Below are 13,084 nucleotides of genomic sequence, written 5' to 3' on the forward strand. Positions count from 1 at the left end.
GAACAGGGGAGGGTCAGAGAGAGAGAGGGAGATACAGAATCTGAAACAGGCTCCAGGCTCTGAGCTAGCTGTCAGCACAGAGCCTGATATGGGGCTCGAACCCACGAACTGTGAGATCATGACCTGAGCCAAAGTCGGACACTTAACTGGCTGAGCCACCCAGGCGCCCCTTAAAACTAAAATCTTAAGGGGCGCCTGTTTCAGAGTCTGTGACTCCCTCTGTCTCTGACCCTCCCCTGCTCATGCTGTCTCTCTCTCTCTCTCCCAGAAATAAATAAAACATTAAAAAAAAATTTTTTTTTTTAATAAATAAAACTAAAATCTTAAAAATTTTTTTCGTGTTCTTTTATGTACTTTTTCCTCACTGTAGCCACCTATTTGCAGGTTGCAATAAATTTACATTAGACTAACTGTCCTGCCTTGGGTGGCCTAGTTGGTTAAGCATCTCCTCTCAGGTCATGATATCATGATTCCTAAGATCGAGCACTGCCTTAGGCTCTTCACGGACAGCATGGAGCCAGCCTGGAATCCTCTCTCTCTCTGCCCCTCCCCTGCTCATGCTTGTTGGCATGCACACTTGTGTGTTCTAGCTCTCTCAAAATAAATAAACTTTGTTTTTTATTTTTTAAGTTTTTATTTTGAGATAGCATGAGTGGGGGAGGGGCAGGGAGAGTTTGGGGGAGAGAAAGAATCCCAAGCAGGCTCCATGCTGTCAGCACAGAGCCCAATGCAGAGCTCAGACCCATGAACCATGAGATCATGACCTGAGCTGAAAACGAGTAAGATGCTTAACCAACTGAGCCACCCAGACGCCCCAAAATAAATACACTTAAAAAAATAAAATAATAGCTATCGAATCGGCTGACAGTGACTGACTCTCACACCCAGCTCCACTTTGAGTCTAGGGTCTTCTCTGATCCGTTGTAGGGGCCTCCTCCCAATCCAGCCCGAGATCTGCCAGGCAATAGAAAACTGCTTGGGAAGGTCCTGGTCTGGGATGTGGGGGGCTCCATTGTCACTGGAGAATCAGCCATTTCTGACGGGACCTAAAGTACTGCCTTCCTGTGCGTTAGGGAAGCACCTTCCATCTTCGGCTGCACCTGAGTAACTCTTACAGCTGGTCTCCCCCCAATGGAAGCAGCCCTTTGGTGGTACATTAAAGCTCACAGGGGCCGTAAGGCACCTCTTGTTCAAGAGTTGTATTCAGTGCTACAAAATAGGGTGAAGTCGGCTTAGGTATTTTTCCCAGGTTAGAGGACCCAGCCCTTTGTTTTATGATCAAGTGCAGAGGTGACACATAGCCAGAAGGTGGCAGGCAAGGCTGGTGTGATCCAGTGGGCCAGGCCTGTGAAAAGTGGAGCCTCCTGGCCCCAGGAAGGGGCCATGCTGAGGAGATGAGGAGTGGGAGCCTTTGGCCACAGCCCGCTATTGCCTCCACAGAAATGATGATGCACGTACAACAGCTCTGTCTTGATGCCTTGCGTGTGAAGAAACAGGGGCCAAAGAAGAAGCCAGAGGTAGGTCATCATGCTAAACGGAAGGGAAATGGACGGTTTGTAAACAGGAAGTCCATGCATTCTTGGCCATCTTGGATCGCGTACAAGAAGTGCAGCGCCTCAGCACCCCCCTGGTGTCCATAGCCTCTCATCGCCCTGTCCTCTCTTCCCTGTGTTCCCTACAGATCTCCTGTGGTACACGGAGGCATTCACCGTGGCCTGGGCCAGGGACTGCCTGTGGGTAGTCCTGGCCTAGATAAAACATGAATGCTCATGGCCTGCTGGCCAGGCTGCCGTTCCGGGGACAGCTCTTGGCCAGGGATGAGCCTGCAGATTGCATGGGTGGGGGCAGGGGATGTCGTGGTTTGAAATAGCTGTCACCTTCCAAATTCTTACTTGGCTTTTCCTTCCTTTGCTGGAGTTGGAACTGTGTGTACCACACACCAAGAGAACCCAGGCTGATTTTTAAAGTCACGGTGTCTTCACCCAGCCTAAATCCGAGGAAGGATTAAGCCTTACAGGTCCACCCAGGGCCTGGCACCCAGGAGTAGGACCAGGTGTGGGGGCAGACCGCATCTGTACCACATCTGCCTCCCTGTAAGCCCCCACCACTCCACACCCTTTGGGGTTTTGCCCCTGCTGTTAAATAGATTTTCATTGGGGCACCTGGGTGGCTCAGTCAGGTCAGCTTCCGACTTTGGCTCAGGTCATGATCTCACGGTTTGTGGGTTCGAGCCCTGCGTTGGGCTCTGTGCTGACAGCTCAGAGCCTGGAGCCTGTTTCAGATTCTGTATCTCCCTCTCTCTCTCTGACCCTCCCCTGCTCACGCTGTCTCTGTCTCAGAAATAAATAAAACATTTAAAAAAAAATAGATTTTCATTGTTCACAATTCAAAAGGTTATGCAATGAAAGTCTCTCTCCCCTGCGATTTCTCTTCCCCAGCCACCAAGCTCCCTCCCCAAGATAAACAGTGCGAATAGTTTTTCAGGTTTCCTTCCAGGATCCGTGCATAGACAAACAGATATGTTAAAAGCTTCCCCCCCCTTTTATGCAAATGCACATTATTTTTACTTTGCTTTGTTCACTTAATAATCTATTTAGTAGATACTAAGGGATCTTCCAGAATGAGTTCTGGGTGCAGTCTCCTGATACTTGAAGAAATAGGGAAGCTGCTTTGGGTTGTGTTTGCCCTGGAGGTATGGCCTAGAGGAGCATCCAGAACCTCCCTGGGCCCAGAGGCACAAACAGTCATGGACCCACTGGATCTGTCCTGCCCACCCCAATTCTACCTGATTTCTTTCCCATTTAGTTTGTAATATTAGTTTGACCTTGCACTAGATGTTGGTCTTGACCAAGGGAATCCCAACACACAAGACCGGGCACAGGAAGGCAAGAGCCATTCTCTTTACACTTGTCCTGTAAGCTGCTCTGGAATGCCAGCAGTGCCTAGAAAATGCAAGCTGCCATTTACTGAGCACCTGCTCTGCATCAGGTCTGTCACCTACTTTCTTTGCATTTGTGCCACGTCGACCAGGTAGGTGGGTGCTCATCACCCCCTGGGCGACACAGCTCCAGTCTGCGCCCGGGGCTGGGGCTTCTGCGCCTCTTGCCCTTCACGGTGTCCTGTTTCCTCCACACAGCCACCATTGAGATTCACACACTGTGCTCACCGCTCCTCACGTCCCTGGGGAGGCAGAAGGAGCCATCATGTCCAGTGTGCCCCGCTCAGGGCCCAGCCTGTAGCAGGAAGCAAAGTGGGGCAGACTCACAGCGACTCGGCTCACCAGGCCCGCTACCTCGACCCTCTAGCTCCCGCGCATTCTTAACCTATTTTCCCTTTCCATTTAGGGAACGTGTCCAGCAGAGTCAAGAACGCGGAAAGGTCAGTGTGGTAGCTTTCCTCATCTAATTGCAGTCCCTCCCTCCTAAACGCTTCCCCACGGCTCCCTCTGTGGCAGCATCTGCTCACTTTTCTGTGGCAGGAAGCGAGTCCAGGTTGCGTTGCCCTGTCGTGTTTCCAGGGCCTGAGCTTTGCAGACAGGAGGGCAGGAGAGGGGTATCCGTGAGCAGGTCGAGGGCCGCCCGGCCGGGGCTTTTCCTTGGTGCCAAGACCCCATGCGGCCGCTCTGCCTCCCGCATCCTCTGCCCGTTCTGGGCATTAACTGAAGTTCAGCTTCCTTTTCCTTCTGACTCAAGAGCAGTTTGGGGTGGGCAGTTTGACAGCTGCCTACCACTTTCCCAAATGCCAGACTCCCTAAAATTGACAGACCGGCAGATTGACAGCCCGGCTCCCGGCCCCCTTGGACTGCAAGGGAGCTTCTCCCCCTGGATGTTTCTCCCAAGGATGCTCTTTAAGTGGCATTTATTCGTGCACAAGCAGGAGCTAAGAAAAGTCACTTGGCACCTCTCGTGTTCAAAATTCAAGGAAATCTGTGGGGGAATTGATTTTAATCACTGTCTCAGTTAATTAGAAAGACAAGAAATCGCCCCCAAAAAGTAATTAATGGGAGCTGCTGCCATGTAAGGAGTGAGGCTGCTTTTTGCTTGGGTGCTGGCGGAGCCTTGAGCAGGTTTGTGAGCGGGGAGGCGCCGGCCTCTGGGTGGGATCTGGGGCTGTTCTGACAGGGCTTTGGTCACCGTGGGAAGTAGAGGTGGTTCTTAATACCTAAGAGATTTTATAAACTGTGCGAATAGCTAGTAGAGGTTGAATCTCTTGACTAATGGAGCAAATTTGTCTTCCTGGTACCCTTTTGCCCTGTTCATTCGGGAACCAGATTTCACTTTTGATATATATTTTTTTACTGCCCTTCTGCTATGATCCCTAAACACTCTTTAGCTCTCTTCCTCCCTGCTTTCCCCCCAAAACCCCAGAATCCTCATGGAGTATTCTGTCTGGGAGTGTTCTCAGGCCCCTCAGGATTCTGAGGCTCTAAGAGGAAAGGTCAGGCAAGGACCTAGGGCTTTTAGAAACCAGCTGGGGCTGGGACCTGCCCTGCAGCCAGGTTTCTAACCCTCAGCTCACAGCCTCCAGAATCCACACATGGGAGGGTCCTGTACCCTGCTTTGGGGTCGGAGGCACCCTGCGGCCTCTCCCAGGGGAGAGGCCAGAGGAGATGGGAGTGGGTGTCCCACCCAGCCAAATGGAAAGGTGTACCTCGGGGTGGCATAGGCTCCCACTCTGAGCAGCTCTTAGACTTGGCCAAGCCTTCCCTCTCTGAGCATTTGCTGTGTGTGTGTGGTGTGGGCCCTGCACTGGAGCCAACAGATGGCTGACATGTGCGCTTTTCCTTTCCAGTGGCCAGGCTGAAGGCGCCATTCCTCAAAATCGAAGATGAGAGCAGGTAAATTGGGGGGTCGGTGAGCTGAGGCGGGGGTCATGGAACCCCTCAGCCCTGCACCTTCATCTTCCCCAGAGACCGCTTTCTCCCTCCGCCATGGAGAAGTCTCCCACAGACCAGGAGGAGCCTCTGAAGGTGGCCTTGCACAGGCGGCGCTCCTCTTGGTTGTGAGTCAGAGGTCAGTGCCCCTGTGTGTGAATTACCTCTTTCTAATGCTCTGCTTTTATGAGCGCATGATGTCCCTTCCAGGCTCATTACTGGTCCTCGTTTCCCCGTGGGCATACACTGACACTTAATACCGAATTGTTGCTGGCCCAGGACAGTGCTAGTATGGTCCCTGTGGCCGAAGCCAGGGCTCTTGGCATGGTGTTGGGGATTCCCTTGTCAAACCACCCTGTACTTGAAGCCTTTCTGGTTGGCTGTGCAAAGCCCTTTTCTGACACGTGCTGTCTCGTGAGGTGAGGGCCCCGGGGAAAGATTGGAGTGAGGAGGCTCCGTCCTTTCCCTAGAGGGGAAACCGAGGTCGGAGAAATGAAGGGACTTGTATATGGCCATTTTGCCAGTGAATCTTAGTCCAAGGTCAGAATCCAGGTGTCCTGCCTGGTGTCCTTTTCACTCTGCCCTATCTGCCCACCAGCCCGGCCCCTTCTTACCTAGAGCAGGAGGGTCACATTGGTTATCATCTATGAGCTGTTAGTCACTTTGGTTATTACTGACTCTTCGGTAAGCACTAGATCAAAAACGTGTAGATCTATCATTATCTCAAAGTAAAAGTTTTTTTAATGTATATTCTTTGAGAGGGGGGTGGGGTGGGGTAGAGAGAGGGAGACACAGAATCCAAAGCAGGCTCCAGGCTCTGAGCTGTCAGCACAGAGCCTGATGCAAGGCTTGAACCCACAAACCATAGCGTCATGACCTGAGTCGAAGTCAGACACTTAACCGATTGCCCCTAAAGTTTTTTTTGTTTTTGTGTGTGTATGTGTTGTTTTGTTTTTTGTTTTTTGTTTTTTTGTTTTTGTTTTTTTTGGTTTGGTCTGGTATGGTTTTGTTAAAAAGAAAAAGCTCATGTGAACCTAGCAGAGACTCCTAGGACCAGAGCTTTCTCAGCCCCAGGCAGGGCAGCTAAAAGACCCAGTGCTGGGAGCCTGGCATGCCTGCCTCCCCGCCTGCTGGACCTAGATTTCCTTCTCAGCACCTGCACACAATACAGAATTGGCTTTGGCGGCCCAGAAATTAGCGGAGGGAACAGAGAGAGACAATAAGGTGCTGTCTTCTCCAGTTAAGTGGGAGGGAGGGCACGTCCCAACCTCAGCCCCTTCACTACCAGTTAAATACAAGCAGCAATGGCTCATACACAGCAGCTTGAGAGACGTCGCCAGTGCCTCGGCGTCTTGCTGCACGTGGCACAGGTGATGTCGCTTACTGGAGAGGCATACACGTGTTTGTGTGCCCCAGGCGTCACAGGCAAGAGTGGAGATGAGGTTTCTTGTGGTTCTGCTTATGTTTTCCTGAAGCGTCATAGCCTCCCCCACCTCAACTTTGTAGCCTTCTAAGCAGAAACAAAACATTGAGGAAGACGAAAGAGGGGTACTGGGGCTGTGAAGTGCACCTCCTTCTCCTTAAGGGTCCAAGAAGACCCCGTAGGCCACAGGGCTCTCGCCCCTCAGGTGGTACAAAGGAAGAGCCCAGAGCAAAAATGTTCCTTTTCTTGAAATAGGAAAATCACTGTTCTGGTTTAAACATTCCTCGATTTAGGTCTACCAGGCTAGAGTCCTCAAACATGATTTTATTTATTTATTTTTTTAAAGATTTTATTTTATTTTTTAAAAAATTTTAAAATGTTTTTTATTTATTTCTGAGAGAGAGACACAGTGTGAGCAGGGGAGGGTCAGAGAGAGAGGGAGGCACAGAATCTGAAACAGGCTCCAGGCTCTGAGCTAGCTATCAACACAGAGCCTGACGCGAGGCTCGAACCCACACACCGTGAGATTGTGACCTGAGCCGAAGTCGGACACTCAACTGACTGAGCCACCCAGGAGCCCCCAAAGATTTTATTTTTTAAGTAATCTCCACATGCAGCCTGGGGTTTGAACTCTCAACCCCGAGATCAAGAGTTTCATGCTCCACTTACTGAGCCAGCCAGGTTCCCCCTCAAAGGTGGTTTAGGGTCAGGAAGCAAAGTGGAAAGATAGATCAGGACTTGGGAGACATGACTTGTTGCCTGGTCTTGACCGCTTACCAGTCGCGAGCCCTTGGACAAAGTCACAGAACCTTTTGCACTTCATTTCCTCTTCTGTAAAAATGGGCTAACACCACTTGATCGCGTCAGCTCAGATGACGCAGGGAGGGTAAACAGGCTTTGATGAGTAGACGGGGAGAGTGTAAGTGTTAATCTAACCAGGGAGGCTGGTGAGGGTTTGGTTCTAGAACTGAAAAGATGTGCAGGGGAGAGGCCATTTTATCAGGATTGGAATTCTAGGGGTTGGGCCCGGCCCCTTTCTTCCTATCACTGCCTCACTGTAGTCAAAATGGAAGTTTTCTGTGTTGCAGGAAGTTTCGTCCTTTCCATCATCAGTTTAAATCCTTTCCTGAAATTTCTTTTCTGGGACCCAAAGATGCAAGCCCTTTTGAGGCCCCGATGACCCTGGGCAGCTCACATCATACCAGGTGGGTCTTTCTGGTGTGCGTACCAAGGGCTGGTTGCAGGCAAGGTCCTTCCCCTAAAGAGCCTGCTGGTCTGATTTGGGAATGACCATGTGTTTGCTCCTTAGGCAAAGTCTATTCTGGGAACTTAGCCCAGACACTAGGAGTCTTCATCCGTTTCACTTGGTGTTTTCCATCCCTACTGAAGAATTTGACTGGTGTCCAGAGGACAATAGGCTGGTTTCTAAAAGGTCTACAGACCACCTTTATCAGAGTCCCCCAGGGCCCCATTAAAAAGGCAGGTTCTCAGACTCCACACCTACCTTGTTTCTGATGATGGATCCCCAAAAACTGCATTCTCGTGAGCTCCTGGGGGTGTTATGCACATCAGAGCTTGAGGCCTTTGGGGCTAAACATCAGGAATAACTAAGGGGCAAAGAATCTGGGGACCTACCGCATCGTGTGGCCCAGAGTGGCTCATAGGTGGTGCATGTTCTTCCTCTGCAGATGTGTGAGAACGTGAGCCGTCACTGAGCAGGGCGCAGCAGGGAGGACTATAGGGGGAGAGTGGTCCAGGGGCAGGGGCAGAAAGGGCGAGCTAGAGAAGATCTGTGGGAGGAAATGTTTAATATTTTTTGTTTTTAAGTTAGTATATTTTGCTTTCAAATTCAGAAGTTATACAGAGGGTTTAAAGTGAAGAGTCTGTATTCCACACCTGCCCTCTAACCTCCAGAGTGTGGGTCTATGTCCAGAGATCGTTTGTGTGGACAGAAGTACACCATATATCCTTCTCTCTCATAGAAAGAGTAGTATAACAGTGGCTGGGCTGAATCTAGATTTTTCCACTTGATGTATTCTATTTTTCTTTTTAATGATTTATTTTTGAGAGCCTGAAAAGGAGAGGGGCAGAGAGAGAGGAGGTGGGACAGAGGATCTGAAGCCGACTCTGCGCTGATAGCAGTGAGCCCAAAGTGGGGCTGGAACTTCCAAGAACCGTGAGATCATGACCTGAGCAGAAGTCGGAGGCTCAACTGACTGAGCCCCCCAGGCGCCCCCCACTGATGTATTCTAGATTAATTTCCTCTTAGTACCTAGAAAGCATCCTCGTTCCCTTTTATGGCTTCAGGGTCTTCCAAGGTGTGGTCTTACAGTATTTCATTGAACCAGTCTCTTACTGATAGATACTTAGATTATTTCCAGACTTTTGCCATTATAAATAATGCTGCAGCGAATAGTCTTACTCAGAATGAATTTGTAGAATAAATTCCTAAAAGTGGAGGTGCTGGGTCAAAGGGTACCTGCATTTATAATGTTGATAAAGGCAGCCAAATTGCTTTTCATGGGGGTGATGCCAGTGTGCGCTCTCACGCCCTGGCCCTGAGCCCGTCTCCCGTCCGCCTTGGCTGGTACAGTGAGCTGTCTGACGTGCTGACCTCTGCCAGTCTGATAGGTTAAAAACTGTATCTTAGTATAATTTTCATTTTCATTTTTCTCATTATGAATGAAGTTAAGTAGGTTCATATGTTTGATCATTTGACTCTCTTTTCGTATGAACCTTCTTAAGATCCTTTGCCCATTTTTCTTTTCAGCTATGGATCACTTTTCTTGATTTGTAAAGAGCCCTTCACGTATTAGGGAAATGAGCCCTTTGTGTTATTAGTTATAAATACACCTCCCTCTCCCCGGTTTGTGATTTATCTTTTGTTTACATTTTCTGCCATGCATACATTTTTTTTAGGTTGCATGTAGTTGAATTTATCAGCTTTTTCCTATGTTTTCTAGGTTTTGCCTCATGCTTAGGAAGTCCTCAAAGAGGACTATTTTGGACTTGGTTGAGCTTGCTCATACAGCCAAGCAGCCCCTAGAAAGATGGGCCTGAAATTCAAATGAGAAGTCAGGTTTGAGAAAGAGATCAGAAAGTCCTCAGCGAAGGTGGCCTCTGTGCAAGGAGCAAGCCAGCATGAGGGAGGAGGCCACCCGAAGCAGGGCAAGGGGACATTCTGGGTAGAGGGGGTTGGGGGCATCATGGTGCCCTCACTACCCCTGAGGCCTTTCCCCTTTCATCCTGTAGGTCACATGAGCGTGGGTTTGCGTGTCGGGCTGGAATTGCCCTAGGAGGAGTTTTTGCTGCCCTCGGCACCCGCCCTGTGGTTTGAGATGTGTGGGCAGGGACCGGAAAGGATGCTCTCTGGGAGGTCTCGCCTTCCTTGTTGCTTGGACAGGAGGTGTTAAGTGTAGGCAGGCCCGCCTCCTTCCAAGGCCCTTCCCTCCAAGCGCCCCAACAGTGATTGCTTTCTCCCACCCCCAACCAATTCTTTCACCCAGAGAGCCCAAGGACCGAGAGCCAAGCCCACGATCAGCCACCCGCACCCTGCCCAGGAGGAGGAAGGGCTTCTGTGAGTGCTGCCAAGAGGCATTTGAGGAGCTCCATGCGGTGAGCCCTCCCCGCCAAGCAGCTGCTCCCAGGCTGCTCTGACCATGTTTTTCCTTCCCGGCCCTCACCCTACTCGCATCCCACCCTGGCCTTGACTAATGCCCTGTGCCCCTCTCACCCCGGGCAGCATCTGCAGAGCACCCAGCACCAGGGCTTTGCCCTAGAAGCCCACCCGTATGCAGAAGTCGATCGGGTCATTGCCCAGCTCAGCCACAGCTTTGCCGACACCCCCTTCCGGGCCAGCTCCCCCAGGTGAGTACCCTGAGCGGCCCTGCTGGCATGGCGGGCACTGCCGCATCCTCGCCGTCCTGCCGCCCACTGTAGCGGGGAGGGAGCCAGATACAACCCGGGATTGGTGGGGGGTGGAAGCCCTCCATTTTTGGCTTCAGCTGATGGGGCCTGGGCCAGATCAGCACGCCATTCCCATCCTGGTGCACAGGCATCGCCGTGGTTGTGGGGGTGGGGAGGGCAGCTCCGCAGTGGCTCCTCATGGCCAGTGCCTGCTGATGTCGCTGTGTGGCCTTCTAAAGTAGCGAGGGGGACTCCTGGGTTCCTCCTAGACAGGTAAGATGTAGTGTCTTTCTGCCTTTCTACACGTTACCCCCAGAAAGGATTGCAGGGGGATCTCCAGCCCAGCTTCCCCTGCTGCCACCAGCTTGCTGTGGCTTCTTCCCTCTTGACCCAAGTCTTCACCTCCCTGGGCTCAGCTTGGAGAGCTGGGCTCTGGTGCTGCATTCTCCAGCTGCCAACAGCCTCTGCTGTGGAATTATTAAATGGAACAGCCTCTAACCTGTTCCTCTGGTCAGCCCTGACCACAGGCCACAGGGCCAGGAGAGGCACAGACAGCACTGGCTGCCACTGCAGGAGCAGCCAGAGAGCACACCTCTCATGGCTCCCCAGAGCGGACCACTCACTTCCCACCAAAACCCAGAAGGGTAGTGCCGTGCGTGCCCCACCCCCCACCCCGCCCTCAGCCCTGACCCAGAAAGATCCCAACTTGCCACCTGCTCTGGAGATGACCCCTGAGGCCCAGTGTTTCTGTCCCGCAGGCAGCCGGGCCCCCCGTGTTCAGATCGTGACCTGCTGTGTTCTGAGACTCCACCCCCTGGCCAGCCCTGCCATCCCAGGGCAGCACCTCCCAGGATGAAAGAGGAATATGCGCACCGGGCCTTGGGCACCCCAGAGCAGGCTGGGACGGTGGGCAGCAGGAAGGCACCTGATGAGCCTGTGGGGGCTGGCGAGATGCTGGGACCAGTAGCAAGCTGCCAGGAGCCGGGAGGGTCAGCTGACGTCATCGCATACCTCCCAGAGACACCAGTGTCTAGGAGCCCTGCACACCAGTGCCGCCTGACAAGCTCTGGTTCTACAGAACTCTCTGGCCCGGATGTGCCACTTGTTGGCCACAAGCGGAAGATGCGGCTCACCAGTGGCAATCCTGAAAAGAGGTCCGGGGTCTCCCGGCCACAGGCCTCATTCTTGGTTACAAGAGCCACCAGCCCTTGCGGTGCCAGGACAGCCAGTGGTGGGCACCCTGTCTCCCTTCCCCCTCCAGACTGTGAGTACAGGCCTCCAGCCCCTCTCCTCCCCTGGTGCCACCCACAGACCTGCCTCCCCCTCCCCACGGATGGGCCAGCAGAGTATTGGGCCACACAGCCCCCTTGGCCAGGGGAGGACAGCCCCCCGCGATCTGAGGGTTCTGAGTGTGCCGCCCCTGGCCCTGGCTGACCCACTCCCTCGCTGCCCTGTGGCTCCAGGCCGGCTGTCAGCCCACCTGCACTCAGCAGCTGACGTGCAGCCTGCAGGAGGGCCCGCAGAGGGCCAGTCTACCTCTGTCCCCTGCTCTCTGCCAGCCAGTGGGGGAGCCAGCTGCCCCCAGTGGTTCCGGACCCCCCAGCCTCCCTGTCTCAGCCCGAGCCCAGAGCCGGCAGAGAACTGATACCGTGAGTCCCCTGGGCACGCAGTAGCTCTCGACTTAGGGGCCAGATACACACATACAAGTGCTGCCTCTGCTGAGCGCTGTACAGCCGGCAGGGGCAGGCCAGCCACATGGAGGACAGCACCTCGGGGCCTCCCCACCAGAGCCAGGGGAGCCCCTGGCCTGGCCTTTGAAGTCCAAGTGAACAACATTTGTCACGGCCAAGCTCTGTGGGCTCGACAGAGCCAGTCCTCCCACTCCCCGGGTCTCCGGGTAGGACCAGGAGAGTGGGCTGGGGGCTGCCTTCCACCCCTTCCTCCAGGCAGCTCCCCGAGCAGCCAGCAGTCTACGGTGGGCTTGATCGTCCCTGCCCGCTGCCCGCACCAGGAGGCAGAGGCAAGGTTGGCGTAGGGAGGGACCACAAAGGAGCGGGAACAGCAGGCGCCCTGGCCTGGCTTCCTGTCCCTCTGAAGGCACTTGCCTCTCGCAGAGCTGAGTTTCGGTGTTCCCCACCCCCATCCCAGCCTCCTTTCCCAGGAGCATGTGGCTCTCCTGCTTTCTGAAATGCCTGTTTGTCCCCTCCCCCAGCCCCCCACGCTCATGCACACAGATCCTCAGGAACATACGAAGCAGAGGAGGGGCTGGGCTGCGGCACCTCCAGAGCTCCCTCGCCCCTGCATTTGGTGGGAGCTCTGAACTCTGAACTGACCTTTCCCCTGAGCCCAGGATATGGTCAGACCCCACCCCCGCCGGGGACCCCTCTGTTCTTCCCTGGCTGCCCCCCTCCTCCATTTCTGTTGTTCCAGGGTCGGTGGTTCACCTGCCAACTTGTGCATCACCCTCTTCCCTCCCTCCTTCCCCAAGGACCTCCCACCCGTTTCTTTCAGCCAAGCCATTAATCTGGAGACAGAGATGGGTTTGCTATTGATTCTTTGGCCACTTTTTTTTTTTATTATTACATTTTGTGCTGTGGTTCTTCTCACCCTTCTCTGCGTCTGTGTGTTTGTTTCTTTAAATGTTGAAGCTACAAGAAGCCTGGTGCTATTCTGCGTCTCATTTTGGAGGAAGGAAGGGGGGCCTCGCTGTGGGTGAGGACCTGAGTTGTTAGTTTGGAAATAGAGCAACTGTGTGTACAACCCCCACAGAGGTCATGTTTGGCCTTTTTATGCCATTCCTGTTAAATTTCACAATTCATCTTGGTTCAGGAACTGTAAATAAATTTGTTAATAATAAATAGCAAAGAGATAGGGCTGGAGTG

General features: G+C 52.9%; 1 protein-coding gene across 3 annotated transcripts in view; it reads left to right on the top strand.

The window, feature by feature from the left end:
• Positions 1–12,814, top strand: part of DBF4B (DBF4B-CDC7 kinase regulatory subunit) — a 51,993-nt gene extending 39,179 nt beyond the window's left edge. For all 3 annotated transcript variants that reach the window (XM_077747767.1, XM_077747769.1, XM_077747770.1), the window contains 7 exons: positions 1,441–1,517; positions 3,345–3,378; positions 4,792–4,837; positions 7,385–7,501; positions 9,803–9,911; positions 10,039–10,163; positions 10,961–12,814. In XM_077747767.1, the coding sequence (XP_077603893.1) occupies positions 1,441–1,517; positions 3,345–3,378; positions 4,792–4,837; positions 7,385–7,501; positions 9,803–9,911; positions 10,039–10,163; positions 10,961–11,636 (1,184 nt within the window). In that variant the 3' untranslated portion in view covers positions 11,637–12,814. The remainder of the gene's footprint in view (positions 1–1,440; positions 1,518–3,344; positions 3,379–4,791; positions 4,838–7,384; positions 7,502–9,802; positions 9,912–10,038; positions 10,164–10,960) is intronic.
• The last annotated feature ends 270 nt before the right edge of the window (positions 12,815–13,084 follow it).

The sequence above is a fragment of the Crocuta crocuta genome, unplaced genomic scaffold, assembly GCF_008692635.1.
Source record: "Crocuta crocuta isolate KB4526 unplaced genomic scaffold, BGI_CrCroc_1.0 scaffold289, whole genome shotgun sequence".
Lineage (NCBI taxonomy): Eukaryota > Metazoa > Chordata > Mammalia > Carnivora > Hyaenidae > Crocuta > Crocuta crocuta.